The sequence below is a fragment of the Xyrauchen texanus genome, chromosome 15, assembly GCF_025860055.1.
Source record: "Xyrauchen texanus isolate HMW12.3.18 chromosome 15, RBS_HiC_50CHRs, whole genome shotgun sequence".
Classification (NCBI taxonomy): domain Eukaryota; kingdom Metazoa; phylum Chordata; class Actinopteri; order Cypriniformes; family Catostomidae; genus Xyrauchen; species Xyrauchen texanus.
Window position 1 is genome coordinate 18402762 of NC_068290.1, and position 17018 is coordinate 18419779.

Sequence of the window (17018 nt, forward strand, 5' to 3'; positions counted from 1 at the left end):
TAAATTTATTGTCTTGTGTTTTTGAACATACAGTTTTAGCTATACATTGTATTAATACAGAAAAAAAGGAATATTAACAAAAACTAGACTTCATAAGTGGCAGTGATATGTTAACATCATTATTGGTTATTACGAGAACAATATACTTATTTGTTATAATTTAAAAAGACCTCTAAACCACACCCATACAACATCCAAAATATACAGAGAAGATTTACTGTCAAACTAGATGGTGCTTGGTCATTGCTTGGGTCTGGCTGGTTGCAAAGTGTTGCTAGGGCGTTCTGGCTGGTTGCTGAGCTGTTCTGGCTTGTTGCAAGGCATTGACAGGTTATTTTCTACCAATTAACACTTTTTATTTATTGACATAGAAAAGAAAAAAATATATTCACAGAATAAATTTAACCCCATTATTCCCTTTCCCCCTCTCAATCCCCAACCCCACCCTGACCCTCAACAATATCCCTGTGCTCACACTTGAGTATATATATATATATATATATATATATATATATATCACACACATTTAAACTACACTTCTCTCACCACTGCCCCTCCCCTAGAGCCCTCCAAAAAGGCTGTAAAGGGATTAATGGAAAAGAGGAGGCGAGAACCGGCTTGACGATATAAATAATAGTTTAATGAAGAACTAAACAAAAAGACAAACACACAAAAGTGTAGGAAAGCTGTCTGTAAATCTCTCTGTCTCTCACTGCAGCTTCCAGTCGACCTTTATCCCTCTCAGAGGCTTGATTAGCCTGATCAGCTAATCCCTAAGCACTCTGCCCTGTCACATTCTTCTCTCATTCTCTCAGGCCGGGGAGCCCCCGGCATGATGTACACGTCCTCTCTCCATGGGGAGGGGCGTGCCTTCCATTCCGTCTACCGGCAGGTCATCCCAGTCTACCTGGATGAGGGAGGGGACAAGGGGACGGAAACTGTGTTGAAAAAATAATTGTGTGGCACCTACACTCAGTAACGGCGATTGTGCCAAATTAACAAAAACTTTTAAAAAATAGAGGGAAAGGCCAACATGGACCGGCAGTGGAAGAGAGAGAGGAGAGACAGAAAAAAAACACGTACTCGCCGGTTCACCGATACGCCGTAGCTTGGTCACTTCTCGGCCACTCCTCCACCCTCTAATGGACGACAGCCGTGCCTCCCTGGACAGATTGGAGGCAGACCTCCGGCCCCTGGCGGACAGAATGCCCTGCCGCGTTTTTGGTGGACGGTAGGGGTAGCAGTGCTGCAGATGGCAGCAGTAACCGCTCCAGGCGGTTGGTTGGGAACCCCTCCTCCCCTCGTGGTTGGTGGCCATTCCTCTGCTTAGAGGCGGCCAGGCTCCTTCATCCTCCAGTGGATGGCCATGTCTGCTCCATTGGGGTGGATGTTAGTGGCAAGAACTCTACTATGACGCATTCCTCATCCTTCCCGGATTTCGGCACCTGTGTAAAGGGATTAATGGAAAGGAGGAGGCGAGAACCGGCTTGACGATATAAATAATAGTTTAATGAAGAACTAAACAAAAAGACAAACACACAAAAGTGTCGGACAGCTGTCCGTAAACCTCTCTTTTTCTCCATCTCTCTCTCACTGCAGCTTCCAGTCAGACTTTATCCCTCTCTGAGGCTTGATTAGCATGATTAGGGGACGGGTGTGCAGACTTGGCCCCGCCCTCCGCCCTGTCACAAACGCCAAATAGCTGCCCCATTTTTTATTAAATGAATCTGAAGTTGAATTTGCTTAGCCTTCTACATGACATTTCCTAAAAATGCTACTTCCCTCCACATCTTTGTGCACCACTCTTGCAATGAGGGCGCTCCAGCCGACTGCTATCCCCTAAGAATAATCTGTCTGCCGATCATAACACTGGCTAGGACCCAATTTATTATGCATGTATCCCCTATATTACTGGCCACCCCATTGCCTAAGAGTCTGGGGCAAAATGAAATTTAAGTGCCCAATAAGTCACACATAAAACTCTGAACACTCAACCAAAATTCTTGGATCTTAACACACCACCAAAAAACATGGGATGTGTCCCCATCTTCTGGTTGACATCGCCAGCATGTGGGTGTTTCTTTAAGACCAAGCCTACACAATATAGAGGGGGTCCAATAGAATCAATGTAAAATCTTAAATTGCATAAGGCGCGCCCTTGCATCTCTAGATGTAGCCTTGATGTTTTTTAGAATCCTAGCCCACACTCCCTCCTCTAAAACAAAGTTGTAATCTTTCTCCCATAATCTCTTGAGAGAAGTGGGACTCCATCCCCCAGAATTAGCAGGGAGGAACATATCTATGCCTCATGACCTTTTCCAAATGCAGTAATCACCACTCCCAGTGTATCTGCCACTTTTGGGGGGTGGGTGTATGCTACTCCCAAAAATAGTACAGAGCAGTTGGTGCAGCTGTAAATACCTGAAGAATTGAGACCTGGGAATCCCAAAATGTTGAACCATATTTTCAAAGGATCAAAACACTCCACTCTCATATATGTCACTGAGCATATTAATCTCCATCATAATCCACTCTGTCCAGCAGAAATGTGACTTCTTAATACATAATTTTGGGTTCAGCTATATACTCGAAGGAATATTTAAATAACTGTCCAAATTAAACACTCTGGACACTTTTGTCCATACCGCTTGCAAATGTGAGATAACGGGGTGAAACTGTAGTTTCAGGGTGAAAATGCCCAAAGAAGGGTGCTATAAGCGAGTTGTAAAACAAGTTTTTAGCTGTAAAGGATGTAATACAATGAAGAGGAGTGTTTATTTTATTAACTATACTCCCAAACCAAAACCTAAACCTATCTATCAATAAAGTAACAATGTAATCTTAGAGTAAAAATGGAACCTCCAAATCACAGTTTTCACACATTATGCGAAAAATATATCTTCCTGGTTTCAATGCGGGATAAGTCCCCGGGTTGCAATGCGCTACTAGTCACACCACAGGAGAAGGTAAACACATTTGAACAGATGCAAAAATGTCTAATGTGAGATGGCCCTTGTCAGTAAGTCAGCACGATGATGCTAATGTCAGGGTATTGGAAAACACAGAGGCAATATGGCAACTGTGATTATGTTTTGACTGTTGGGCTGTATCCAAAAGCTGGAAAATGCTGCCATCGGATACTGTATATGGAGATGGGATGATAAGGTGCCTTTCAAACGGTTCTGAGATCAGTTTCCTTAAGAGTTCCATTTATTCAAAAACACTGTTGGTTAAGCCATTAACAGATTAGGCATTAAGTCAGCTGCCCGAATTTTAGGATGAAGCCTTGGAGTTTGAAATTATAAAGTAATTTTTATTTGCATAGCGCTTTTCACAAAACACATCGCTTCAAAGCAGCTTTACAGAAATTATGCTGTAACAGAAAATGAAGCTGTAATGTCTGAAATGTTTTAAAATCTTCATTGTGCTGTTAGAAAAAAACTTGATTGTGGATTATGCCATAAAAATAGTATTTGTCTTTACACCCACATTGACCAAGCCAAAGGCAACTGTGGCAAGGAACACAAAACTCCACAAGATGTAAGTTAATGGAGAAAACACTGTAAACTTGAGGGAACCCAGGCTCACCAGGGGGCCAGTTCCCCTCTGGCTAAATTCTGTGACAGAGGCATGTTTGAACATTTCATCAATGAAAGTCAATGTGATTTTGGGGCTTTTCAATTGTCAGTCTCTGGAAAACCGCAAGTCTGATAAGTAAGAAAATACATGACACACCAAGTCAGAACAGTCTGAATGTCAGCCAGAGTTGATGGCTTTGGTCTTGGTTTAGGGATTTTGGCAAAATCCTAAACCAAGCCTGTAGAATAACAATATTTTGATTTGTCAAGCCAACATAATAAGCTCATAAACGGCAACATAAACTCACTTATCAACATAAACAGCATATATTTGCAAGTATAAATCTTCATGTTATGATACCCCAAACTGTGAAAAGGTGTCATAAATCAATTTAAAAGTGTCCAACATCAAAGAGTGTGAAACATGCTAGGTACAGAAGTAAACACCACTGCAGGGGAATCTGGCGCATGTGACTGAACCGTGGGCAGTGAAACTGACACGCAGGTGGTTCTATGACTGCAAAAGATATCACAGGCAAACATACATAAATAAATGTACACCCAGTAATGACAATACAGAGTTTACAGTGTGTCAAGCACATACAAACACTCTTAAACACATAACCTGCCATTTATGCAAGTGTTAATGTTGAATAAACAGTGAATTGCTTGAAAAGCTAAAAGCAAGAGTACATTTTACTGTTGAATTAGTTTGTAATTTTCCGTATTTGGATATTTTATTTGAATAAAATTTGCTTTACTACGTCTGCAAAAAGGATCAAACATCCTCACTCTTCTGCAGTCCAGGAATAGGAGTGCCTTTACTCACCTTGAAAAATCTAGATTATTTTAAAAGGGTACGGTATGCTTCCTTACCTTAGTACATACAGGAAGAGACTAAGCACAGGTGTTAGCTATATCTTCAAACTCACATGTGATGATTATCAACAAACAATACTCATGTATCTATTAACAGCTATGGAATGAGAATTTTGAGTAACATGTTAATCTTTAGGGTTTGCCGTCTTACCTTTTGATATAAAAAATAACTCACACACCTATTAGAGCTTATTTTCATTTTTTGTTTGTCTAATGACTGACCACCTGCAAATAACTTTCTTGATAGAATTGGCTTGGTTGGTAAGAAACTGGTTGTTTTTTCTTCTGACATACAGAGTATCCAAAATGTGTCAATACTTGAATATATATAAACATGTATACAACCATACCAACATTATAAGGGATAGTTCACCCATAAATGAAAATTCTGTCAAAATTTACACAAACCTGAATGATTTTCTTTCTTCTGTGGAACACAAATGAGAAGCTGGTTACTTTTGAGAGAATGGTGACCAGGGGCTGTCCTTCAAATAGGTATTAAAGTGGTCGATATTACTCGTAAGCTACATTTAAGACTTCTGAAGCCATATGATAGCATTGGTTGCGAAACAGACTTAAATTTGTCATTATTCACTAAAAATCTTTTCTTGAAAGTCTTGCTTGACAGTATGGTCACCATTTACTTTAATTGTATGGAAAAGAGCAGCTCAGACATTTTGCTCTAAGTAACTACATACAGTCATACAGATTTCAAAAGGAATGTTGGTGAGTAAATGATGATGGAATGTTGATTTTTGGGTGAAGTATTACTTTAAAACACTGGCCAATGCATGTAATCCTTCAGATAACTATGATGAAACAGTGTTATGTAATGGTTCTGCCTTTGATGGAAAACAAGATAAAAGACAAGGGAAACCATGGAATGGTAGGAATGGCAGGCAGGAAGCCAACACATTCTGAAAAATAAAGAAAAGAAGTTCTACAATTACAACTAAATTGTAAAAATGAATCCCTGAAAGGAAAGCAAAGGTTTTACTTTTGAGTGATGTCTTAGTTTTACCTGTTGTTGCCAAGTTTTTTTTATGTTTTGCAAATCTCCCAGGTTGAAGTAGAAAGATTTTTCACATGGGAACAAGATCAATGTCATGCTACAATGCCATCAAATCATCAGGGCGTCACTGCAGACAGGGATAGATTTAAAACAGAACAACCCTGCTGGTATCTTCCTACTTAACAAACAGGACAAGCTGTGTCATGCAGACGTGTTTTTGCAATTTTGCTGCATCATTTCTGCAGCCTATGAAAGAATTCAAGATGCATAAGGTGAGAATGAAAACAAAACCCATGCTGAAAATCATTTTTTAAGTAACTGAGCCCTGCCTGGGAAAATGGATGAGCTGAAAAAAGATTAGTTCATGGGAACTGAACAGTGACAAGTTCCCACGTGTTTATAGTTGACCATTTCACTGTCAAGGTCGAGGTCAATGTCCTAGCGGAGTATAAATGAGATAAGCTCCATGCTTTTGAACACACAGGGAATGAGTTCACAGCACAAAATCATATAATCATAGTCATTTTGGGGGTTTTCTTATAGCCTTGTTAAAGGGGTAGTTTACCCAAAAATTTACATTTTGTCATCATTTACTCATGTTCCAAACCCGTATAAAAAAAAAAAAAACTTGCATGTAAAGCTCCCACAGTCACCATTCACTTTCATAATATGGAAACGGATACAATGGAAGTGGTGACAATGAAAAATATGGCCCAACATCTTTTATGGAAGTTTTTTTTACACAATACTGTAAATAATAATTTTTTTATATTTGGGTGAACTATCCCTTTACGTATTTAAACAATTACTATATTTTCCAGGCTGTAAAACACGAGACATGCATCTGAACTAGCCCTCCATTTTTTCTGTACCTAATTTAGGGAGCTACTTTAGCCAATGGGCACAAAAGTCCTTCGGGAACTATGAAAATCTTGCCTTTTAAATCTGATTTGCCTATACTGAATCTGAGACAGGTAATCAGACACTGTACTCAAGCTGAAAAGGTGGATCAGGATGAAAAACTTCAGCTGAAACTGTTTACATATGTCAAATAAGATCCTTAGGAAATTGTTGATAACCTTGTGTACACAGACTAGAGTGTTTAATAATACACTGCTGCTCTACTTGAAAATGAAAGAAAATTGCGTAATTTGCGTAGGTAGTGGAACCTGTAATACCAGGTTTTTGAAATGTGAAAATCTCCACAACATTAATAAAAAAATATAATTATGCAGTAGAAATATATAATCATAATACTTTTCACACAGTCCCAGTGTTATAAAAGCAGAAACAGTTAAATACTCTAAATATATTTCATAATAATAACAACAACACAAAGAAGTTGATCTAGAATTGTTACCAAAGTCTGCAGATGTTTCTGTCTGTGAACCAACTTTACATGTGGACATTTGCTATAATATGTATTTGGGGATCCTTTACCTTTTTTTTTTTTTTTTAGCTTTACATTATTTGAATTCAGCCTTCAGCAGCACAAAACCCCAGGGCTACAACATTATTCAACATATGCAAAAAAACAGAGACAAGGTGAAAAGGTGGCTTGACAACAATCCCTCTATTTCTCATGTCTCTTTGCATGTGCAAACATTTTATCATGTGCATGTAACATAGAATCTCTATCTTTTGGAGATTTTTTCAGTAGACATAGTTAAATTGTTTTCCGCATTTCTTCACAAGCAAGTAATCTTACCCAGCCCGGAAGAAACCTGCTGCAGAACAAGAACTTTATTGTTTGTCTATTTCAAACCATGACACTTTGCATTTGGACTGCATGCATGGTTATTTCGTCACATTGATGAATGTGTACCTGCACATAGGTATATCTGTTTAAAGAGACAATGAAAAAGTTATAATCTTGCCCACAGATGTAAATAATCACAAATTATATGCTGGGAATTTCTGGTTTTCATTGCTTCCTGAAAGAAGAGTAAAAGGGCATGTTGTTTGGCTTTATACACAGAAATTCCTAAATGTTTAATAGACTGCAAATAGAATCAACCATCTCTTAATTTTACATGCATTTAACAAAATAATGGAACAAATGAAGCTTGTATAAGCTTAAACAATAAAAACTTATAAACACAATTTCTATTTCTCTTTTTTCACATGACAGTATGTGGCAAAACTCCTAATGAGAACCTCAACAATTCCCAGAGGATTGTATTTTTTGTGTTTCGCATTCTAACATGATCAGTCATAACAGTCATATACTAAGAAACAAACAAACATAAAAAATCTATTATGAGTGTCAATGTCATTAATGAATTGTTTTGTTTCATACTAGACTCTCTCTGTCAAGGTTCCTCCCTTTGCAGATTACAAACATTCTCCTTAAGTTCCATTAAAAGCATACATTTAAACATGAGGACAAGCAAGACAAATTTATACAGAAAGCAGCATTTATTGAAAAGTCTTGTAATAAATCAGGGTACAGTCCATCATTTAAATGCTTCTGTGACAAAAGCTGTCAATTGCCATTTACTGTATGTGTTTGTTGGACATTCAAAATACCATTTTATTATTTAACAGAATGCAAGAGCAAGAGACCTGCCTGATTGCTGCTTTGCCTGCAATCAGTCAACATTTTTAGCTGCGATCTTGGTGAAACTTTTATACATCCCACAGACAGACAACTGAACAATTTAAATACAACTCAAAGGAACTTACAGATGTCTGTCGTTGTGTATTTCCCAGAAAAGTGGAGAATTGTACAACTGTACCAATAGTCAAATACAGTTGCATGTTAATCTAAATGTTTTAACACAACAGATGTATACACAAGTCTTATGGTCTTACACATTTGGTTAAGATCTGATATAAGAGTATGTTCTTGTAAACGTCTGTGGTAAAAAAAAGTACCATGAAGTTGATTATCACTTTCATTTAAATAAAAGTGAAAGTTAACAGCTGAACTCAATAGATCTTGATTAAATGTCATCTACCTACGCTAAAGGACTGAAATTAAAAGCGATTGTTATTTGAAAAACTGTTTCTGAAAACCCCAGCGGTTCTATCCCAGGGGTGTAAAAAGTACTCAGAAATTATACTTGAGTGGATACTGAGTGAAACTTTTACTTAAGGAAAAATCCAAGTATCTAGCCAAAAGCTACTTGAGTGAAAGTATGCACATTAAATTGTACTTAAGTATTAAAAAAATAAAAGTTATTTTTTTTCATTTGCAACCTGGTCAACTAATCATGTTACAATTACCAAATTTTTGCAAAATTATTTTTATGTGGTCTGTTGCAGGTAACAGCAATTTCCTGGTGAACACTAGAGGCACTAAAACAACAATGACTTTTATCCCTTTTCACTAAAATCAAGATTAAAACTGCAGATTAACAGTTCATAAACATGTCCATTTCGCTCTGTTCCTCACACAATGCTATCTTATGTCATCTTAACACTTTTACTATAATAGATGACTTATTTTATCATTTGTATTACATAAGCTTGTTCAAGTGTGATCTAATTGTGTGGAAGCTCAACTGATAGTGTTGCACTTGCAATACAATGGACCAAGTTACGAGTCTTAAGAGCACGTGAGTCAACACATGATCCCAAAGTGTCATAGAAGCACCACAAAATTACATTAATTGTGTTTTTCATCTAACTTATGCTCATTTATGACACTATCAGTTAGGTTTAGGATTAAGGTTTAAGATAGGGAGGTTGGTTTTGTTGATTTAAAACTTAACAGAACATTAACATTAAAATCTGTTCTAATCTGTTCGGGAGAACATTTGACTCGCTTTTAGAGCCACAAAGTGGACATTTCACTTGTAAACTGCTCCGAGACGTGTAATGAACCACATCATTTTATTTTTCAAAAATGATGTCACAGTCCCGCAATGTTTGTTGCATGGGAGAAGGCGCTCACAAATTGTGATGTCAGAGCACCCAGCCCCTTGAGACAGAGAAAGATAAAAAAAAAAAAATTAAATGAAGCTTTAAAAAAAGGCAGTAATATTGTTGGTTTTGTGAATTGTTTTCTGAGATTTGCTACCAAAACTTGCTATTGAGCAAATTCATGAATTCAATAAAATTCATAATTAATTTTTACTATTTTTATTATCATCATTATCATTTCTGATTTTATAGTTATGTTTTATATATTATTATAATTAATATTTGCCTAACAACAACAACAATAATAATTCAACAAATGGGATTAGAAATTCAAAGCTATTAGTTAAATATGAAGGCAAGTGTTAAAATAAATGACATGTACACATTTACAAAATTATTTTATATATATATATATATATATATATATATATATATATATATATATAGTAACCACTAAGTTTAAAAATGTGTTATATAAGTGCAGACCATTTACATATATGCATGCAACATGAATTATAATTTTTGACTTCATAACTGTCCAATCTGTAGAAGTAGCAGGTGTTTAGAATAAAGTTTAGGACAAAAAAACATCAGTGTTTCTCACTTCATGCTTGTAGTTTTGAATGAATACATCATATTCAGTTGGGCGGTTTAAAACACGTGTTTAAAACACATACATGAGCAAAATATATCGGGGGGAAAAAACAGGGGCCACAAGCGTATGTTGTGTTTTGGATGTTAGTCCCCTGCATTGGTGTCACCACAAGTGGCCTTAATTAGCTTAAGCATCAAAACCTCCAGCAAACCACCTTCACCAGAAAAAAAAACAGGCTGGTTGACCAGCACTAAACAAGTGCTAACCAGCATAAAATAGCATGGACCTACAAATCGATGCTGTTATAAACAGGGATGCCAAAAAACAGACAAGCTAAATGTATAGTGTATGCCAATTGACAGCTACTCTCGTACTACTCCTTCAGTTGAGTCTTACCTCATGCATTTGTGTACAAATCACATAAAGCCAAGAACACAAAGTGCAAGAAACACAAGTCAAGAGACCCCAGTGAGTCACTTTTCCAGTAATCAGGTGACTGATATAAATAATTAGGAACTTATTACTATTCAATCTAGAAGGTGTATTTAAAATACTTAAATACACAAATCACACATAAAACTATTCCAGTTACCAGGGGTTAGAGGCTGACACTCATTTTCTGACTTCAGAGCTGTTTAGTTTATGACAGAATGCGAAAGTGTCACTATTTTCCCTCTTGAGGAAAGGGCATAGATCTGCTTATTCTCTAACTGCCTACAATGACTAGCAGATATTTCACACTTCCAGTTACTAGTGTACTAAACATGAAACCTAAACTTCCAGAGATGACATGGAAAAAAAAGAAAAAAGGGAAATACAAATAAGCAATAATAACCCCTAAAATTAAATCTTGGCTCTGGGTCTTTTTATGTTTAGATCATATATGTTGGATCTGAGACCTACTGTAAGCAGGATCAACCAACAGTTAAATAACAACATCAAAATTTGGACACATCTTTAACCAGTTCAATCAAAGATACAGTGAGATCCAAAAGTCACACATTAAAAAGAAACCACATTTAAAAGTGAAAATAAAAATCTTGTTTAAGTATTTTTTTTAAAAGATCAACAATGAAACATTACGACTTAAAAGGAAAAAGATATACTTTAAATTCTGCTCTTTTCAAGTCCATTTAAGTTCATTGACCATGTTAACTCACAATGATGTTCAAAGGGTCAGATTTACAGGTTTGGATGCACACAGGATGCACTTTTTAACATTCTCAGCGCCATGTTGTTTTGTCACATGACTCCGTACGTCGAAAGCGTACCCCTTTACTGACAGCCCAGAGTCTCGTGAACTAAGATCAGTCAATTTAAATGAAATTAAATTATGTGTTGCGTATAGCAAAGACAAAATACCACGTCAATGCAGGTGTACGCGGGGTCTCAAGAGGGTTTAGATACTATACACTATATATCTTTTATTCTGTGACAGCATGTTTGTTTGATGTTGCTAATGCTCTTTTAACCTTATCACTGAAGAAGTTTTTGAAAAATAAATTAAAATCTGTGTCCAGAACTTCAGCTGAAACTCCCAGCAATATAATAAATAGAATGTCAAAAAAAAAAAAAAAAAAAAAAAAATTATAAATAGATAAATTCTTGCTTGCTTTTCCCCACAGGAAGCTTCAGGTTTTTCTACTGTGCAAAAGACTACACAGATTAACATGCATTGTCACATGGCTTTACCTGTATTCCACAGAGTTTAACAACTTGTGCTGGCTGGCTCAGGTAACTACAGCAGGTGCTGCTAGTGAGCTAGAGGATCAGGTGAGGCCCTGTGTGTCATTACCATGGTCCTCAGCAGACCCCACCGATGGCCTGTTACCAGACACGAAGCCAACTGAGCAAACAAGCACACTCACACAAATAAATTAAGGAACCTTACCCTTTATTGTAATTTTTACCATTTAAAACAAAATAGCACAGCATGAAGCACACCTGTACTAGGTTTGATGAACTATTATTCAAACAGCACATAATAACATCCAACTAGTCTCTTTCTATTGAGGAAACAAAGAATATTCTCTGTTGGTAAATTGAATACCTGTCTTCTCATTGGACCCTCACTGGAAATCCACAGTCTGGTTCATGGTTCATCAGACACCTGCAGGGATACTTTCCATCATCACACTTTTCAACAGACCTTTCATTATCACAGTATGACTCACACAAATGCAAAATACTCCAAAAGTATTTACGGAATGTCCATGCATTGTGAATCCCCATTCAACTATGGAAATAAAGATTCTTTGTGATCTTTTTATTAAGCTGTAGAAGTTGTTCACTAAGGAAGTAACGCAAGCCCCTAACGTGTTTTGTAGTAATCGATGTAGGTTTTAATTTTTTTTAAGGTATAATCGGACACAGGTTAAGAAACAAGATAACATTCCTAAGACTTATTTTGGGAATACAAAATATTCGTAACTTTATTAAGTTCGAAAAAAAATAAGAAAATAATTGTTAAGAAAAAATGTATTCTTAAAAATGTTTGTAAATCCAACTCCTGGAGTCTTTACTTTTAAATTAGGAAAAGGTGCCTTTTACTGCATATCTAAAGGTTCAATAACATGGTGTGAATAGCTGTCAGGGGGTTGTTAACTGCTAATGTTTCATTGTGCCTTGTGATCTTGAAACAATGAGCATTCAGCATTAAAAGGCGAGTCATACTAAGGAAGTGCATGTCAGTTGAGTAAATCACACGATTCCATTAGGTGACAGTCATAATGTTAACAAAAGCCATGACTTCCACATTACACCAAAAACTAGCTACATCCAGCACCTTCAGTAAAAGTACAGCAAACAGAAAGATTAAGAAATCAATTGAGAAACTTCCCATATAAAAGGAAAGAACATAAACCAATGACAATATAGAGGTCACATTCACTATATCACAGATCTTGTTGATTAGAACAAATAGTCTAAAATCACAATCAAATGCCCTTTCCTTACTAATAAACAGAACAAATTAATAAAAGATGAAAAAAAAAAAAATACTACCGCAGATGTGTGTTTCACATTTTGTGCTTATGTATGCTTCACAAAATAAAACTATTTTTGGGCCAAAACCAGATTATGGAGAGAGGACAGTCCAAGTTAGCAGCTGTTGAGAAGTTTGGTTTCAACAGCAACTAGATACTGGGTCTTGTATTGATGTGGATGGCCAGAAGGGTGGGAGGAGTTTGTATATTAGAATGAAGTATTAATATCATTGGGTCCCCTGGGTGGAGAGTAAATCAACAGTATGGGAGTGAAGCAACACAATGCCCTCTTTGAAATAAGATATGTGCATTTTCCACTCATTAAACGGCCCTTCACAAACATCAATGAATTTCAGTGTCTGTCCTAAAATAGTCCCACAGCATAGTGCCACTTCCTTTTTCCAAAGGATGGAAACCTGATTCTAGTACGACAGCGGTTTACACTGTAAGCTATAGAAAGATTACAAAGACTCTTTGAGCAGTTATACAGCATTGCTACAATAAAACTTCATGACAACAAAAAAAAAATAAAAAATTGAAAAACTTAAGACATGATTAATGGGCCACATAAATAAAAATTATCTTGTCACATATTAAACTGTGCACTGGGGTGGCTAAACTGAAAAGTATAAAAATAAAGTGAACTTTGTTGGAAAAGGATTAAATGTAATCTTCATCCAAGGAATTAAATCCAATACTCCTAAAACCACACAGCAGATTCCAGTATTCTCAAAAGACTTGGTTTAATGTACAGTATTCAATGAACAGCAAATTCAAATGTTGAGTGACATATATTAGCATATTAAATTAATGTGTATCAAAATATGTTTCTCTCTATATATAAAAAGATCCAGAATGTCAAATCCAAGCTAAAGAAAATGAATATTTAGCAGCCTTTTGTGGCAATAAATTGATATCATAGTCCCACATGAGTTATTTTTAGAACAATCAATCAAGCTCGAAGGACTCAAAAAATTCAGATAAAAAGCCTTTAAGACTTATTTAGCAGGTAAAGCCAGATGAAAGTCGACGAAAACTCTGCTCTAAATTAAACATTGTGTGGATTATTATTATTATTACATGATAGAACAAAGACTCCATTCTAGAATAAGATTGTGACATCAAGAAAGTGTTATTACACAATCTTTCAGGCATTTCCCATTTCTAGTTCTTGCCACAAGACGCTTGTGAGTTTTAAAACATGATAGTCTTTCAAAACAGAAGTATTTCAGTTAAACAAAAATTAAATTAAAAAAATGTGTGAACAGAACACATAGAACTCTGAAATTAATGTAATTCTTGTGAAAACATTAAACTATAAACAACTGGTATTGAAAGTCTTCTGGCAGGTCAGCATTTCAGATGTGCACAGCTGAAAAGTATTTTACATTTTCATAAAAAAATAGTTCACCAGATTTTATATACAGGTGCCATGAATGTTGTGGAGAACAATATATTCACAAAAACAAAGACTTTTATCCGTTTTAAAAAAAATGTTTTTGTTTGAAGTCCTGAATCCTTTCAGTTTTTCAAAATTGCTAAGAAAATCCAAATAGATTCACCGTATCCAAAAGGCAAGTGCAGCTCCCAAAGTAGCCACACTACCAAAGGCCATCAGTGCGTTTCTCACAGCTACCTCTGTATCCGGGACATGAAAAAATTCCACAAAACCATCCTAAGGAGAAAAATAATATCCAAGGATTAATGTTAGAATCAGTCATAAAACAACGGCAAAATGCTGAGACCTTAAAACCAAATAACATGAATGGTGCCAAAATTTTAAATTAGAGTAGCCAACATAATGGCCCTGAGACATGAAAACACACTCACCCATGCATTGTTTTTTAGCAGCCAGTCCCGTTGGGCTGAAAGAAGATAGGAAGAGATCTCTTCCGCCATGAGACTCACACACTGGCTCTGTCCTCGGTCATTTTGATACTTGCACACCAGTGCTCCGAAAGCCAGCAAGCTGGCAATACGACCCCAGTTAGTGATTCCGTCGCTGAAGAGCTCCTTTGCTACATTCTTGACGAAGCTCACATCATCTCCTTTCTCCTCCAGATTCAGACGCGTGATCATACCTGAAAGAGCCAAATGTTAGTCTACATCTGAAGTAATATTTAACCAAGCTCGAATCATTATTATGGATATATGTGGCGTGAAGTGTAAGGTGAGGCGGACATATGCCACTTGGCTCTGTTAACAGTGGTTAAACTGCTCATATCAATCGCTGTACAGAATTTAGGGGCATTTCACACAGAACGGGTCCTTGTACTTTAAAAAGGTACGAATACGGCAGAACGCGGTGTCTCTCGAAATGCATTTTTAACAGTTCTTTTTAACTTGACATGGCGTCTACAATGTACATAAAAAACGTTTACAAATAATAGCAGCGAGGACTGACGCAAAAACGATTTACAATTTACAAGCAAAGCGAAAGAAAATCAGCATAAGCAAAATACACAACACTGACTTCTGACATTACCTTTATACGCAATTTCATGCTTTACAACCAGGCTCTCCACAACACTCTTCATCGTTGACAAAACTTGTTTTTTCCCACCCTTAGCATGAGAGAGTCCGGCAAAATCTTTGAAGAAAATGTTAATAATTTCTCGTGTGTCCATAATCAGGGCTGTGTCGGGGGTGGGTGTAAAAACATCATCCATTTCCTCGCCGTCCAACCCAGGAGTGGATTGTTCCGAACCTTGGAGACCGCCCCCTGTCAATCGGTTCTGATTTTGAGGTTTCAGTTCTGGAATTTTCAGTGGATTTCCAACAAACCCACATGACTTAAACGCGTTAAACGTTGCTATTCCGATGCATGGCCATAGCCCGCTGCTGCTCGAATCTTTACTTCCAGTATCCATTTTTGCAAATTCACATCAGTGCCTTTGACCCAGTAAAGCGAAGATGCAGTAGGGGTTGAGGAAAAAAAGTTCGTTCTTCAAAATTTGCTCTTACACGCAAGTCACTACATTTTACACGTTAAAGCGTAAAGCTAAAGTTCCTGGTGTTTTTATAGTCTGCCCAGAGGCTCTGAGCCTGCCTAAAAGAGGCCCGTCTCTAGAAGATACCACCCCCTGGTCTCGCGAGAGTATCATTTTCGCTGTTACTAATGTTCGGTTTAGGTTTAGATTCAGTGATAGGGTTAAGGTTGGGGTTGGATTTACGTTGGGTAGGTGTTAGATTTCTGTTAGACTCCAAAAATAAAAAACACAATAAACACTGTGTGAGTCGCATGGGGTAACCGGAAGTATCCCTTCTGGAGACGAGAGTTGAAGGGGGCTGTCTGTTTCTGGCCAATAACAGGCTCCTCACGTTCTAAACGGTTGGTAGCCGCCTCTGGGAACAGTCAGTGAAAAAACAAGACTTTCGGAACATTGTGTACGTCGAAGTCTGCACGTCATAAACGCAACAAATTCGTGTGTATCCCTCAAATCAGTTACATTGAGAATATTTATACGATCCCCGTGAAACTGCATCAGATTGCATGAACAAGAGGCAATGATGTTTAAAACTGATTTAATATAAAATTGTTTTACCGTTAGGAGAGCAATAGGATTTTATGACCATGTTGCCACAATGCAGACCTAGTCACAAGCGCAGGGTTACTCAGCTTCGGAAAGGTCAGGGGCTGCAAAACAGTTTCCCTGTACCCTCGAGGGCCACACTCTTAATTTGTTGTATATACACAAACTAGTGGCCAAATGTTTGGAATAATGTACAGATTTTGCTTTTATGAAACTAAGTGTGTACTTTTATTTATCAAAGTGGCATTCAACTAATCACAATATATAGTCAGGACATTAATAACGTGAAAAATCACAATTTGGGGAAAAAATAAAAAAATTATTCTTCAGTTCTAATCAAAATATCTTCCACTGTATTCGTGGAGTTGCTTCTTATTCGTGGAGTTGCTTCTCAAACAAAAAAAAAACCAAAGTCCTAAGTTACCTAAAAAATACGCAAGCTGATATATGTCTTCTACAGGAAACACATTTCTCACAATCTACACAAAACAGTTTAAAAACTACACATTTTAACCACTGTTTTTCCTCCTACTTTAATTCAAAACAAAGAGGAGTGTGCATCTTAATAAA

At 36.8% G+C, this 17018-nt stretch overlaps 1 protein-coding gene across 1 annotated transcript; it reads right to left on the reverse strand.

The window, feature by feature from the left end:
* Positions 1-11816: 11816 nt before the first annotated feature.
* LOC127655949 (induced myeloid leukemia cell differentiation protein Mcl-1 homolog) lies at positions 11817-15922 on the reverse strand. Its single transcript, XM_052144047.1, has 3 exons — positions 15401-15922; positions 14746-14996; positions 11817-14590 (listed from the first exon to the last, which is right to left on the reverse strand). The coding sequence occupies exons 1-3, from the start codon at positions 15783-15785 to the stop codon at positions 14474-14476; spliced, it is 753 nt and encodes a 250-aa protein (XP_052000007.1). The 5' UTR covers positions 15786-15922; the 3' UTR covers positions 11817-14473.
* Positions 15923-17018: the final 1096 nt, after the last annotated feature.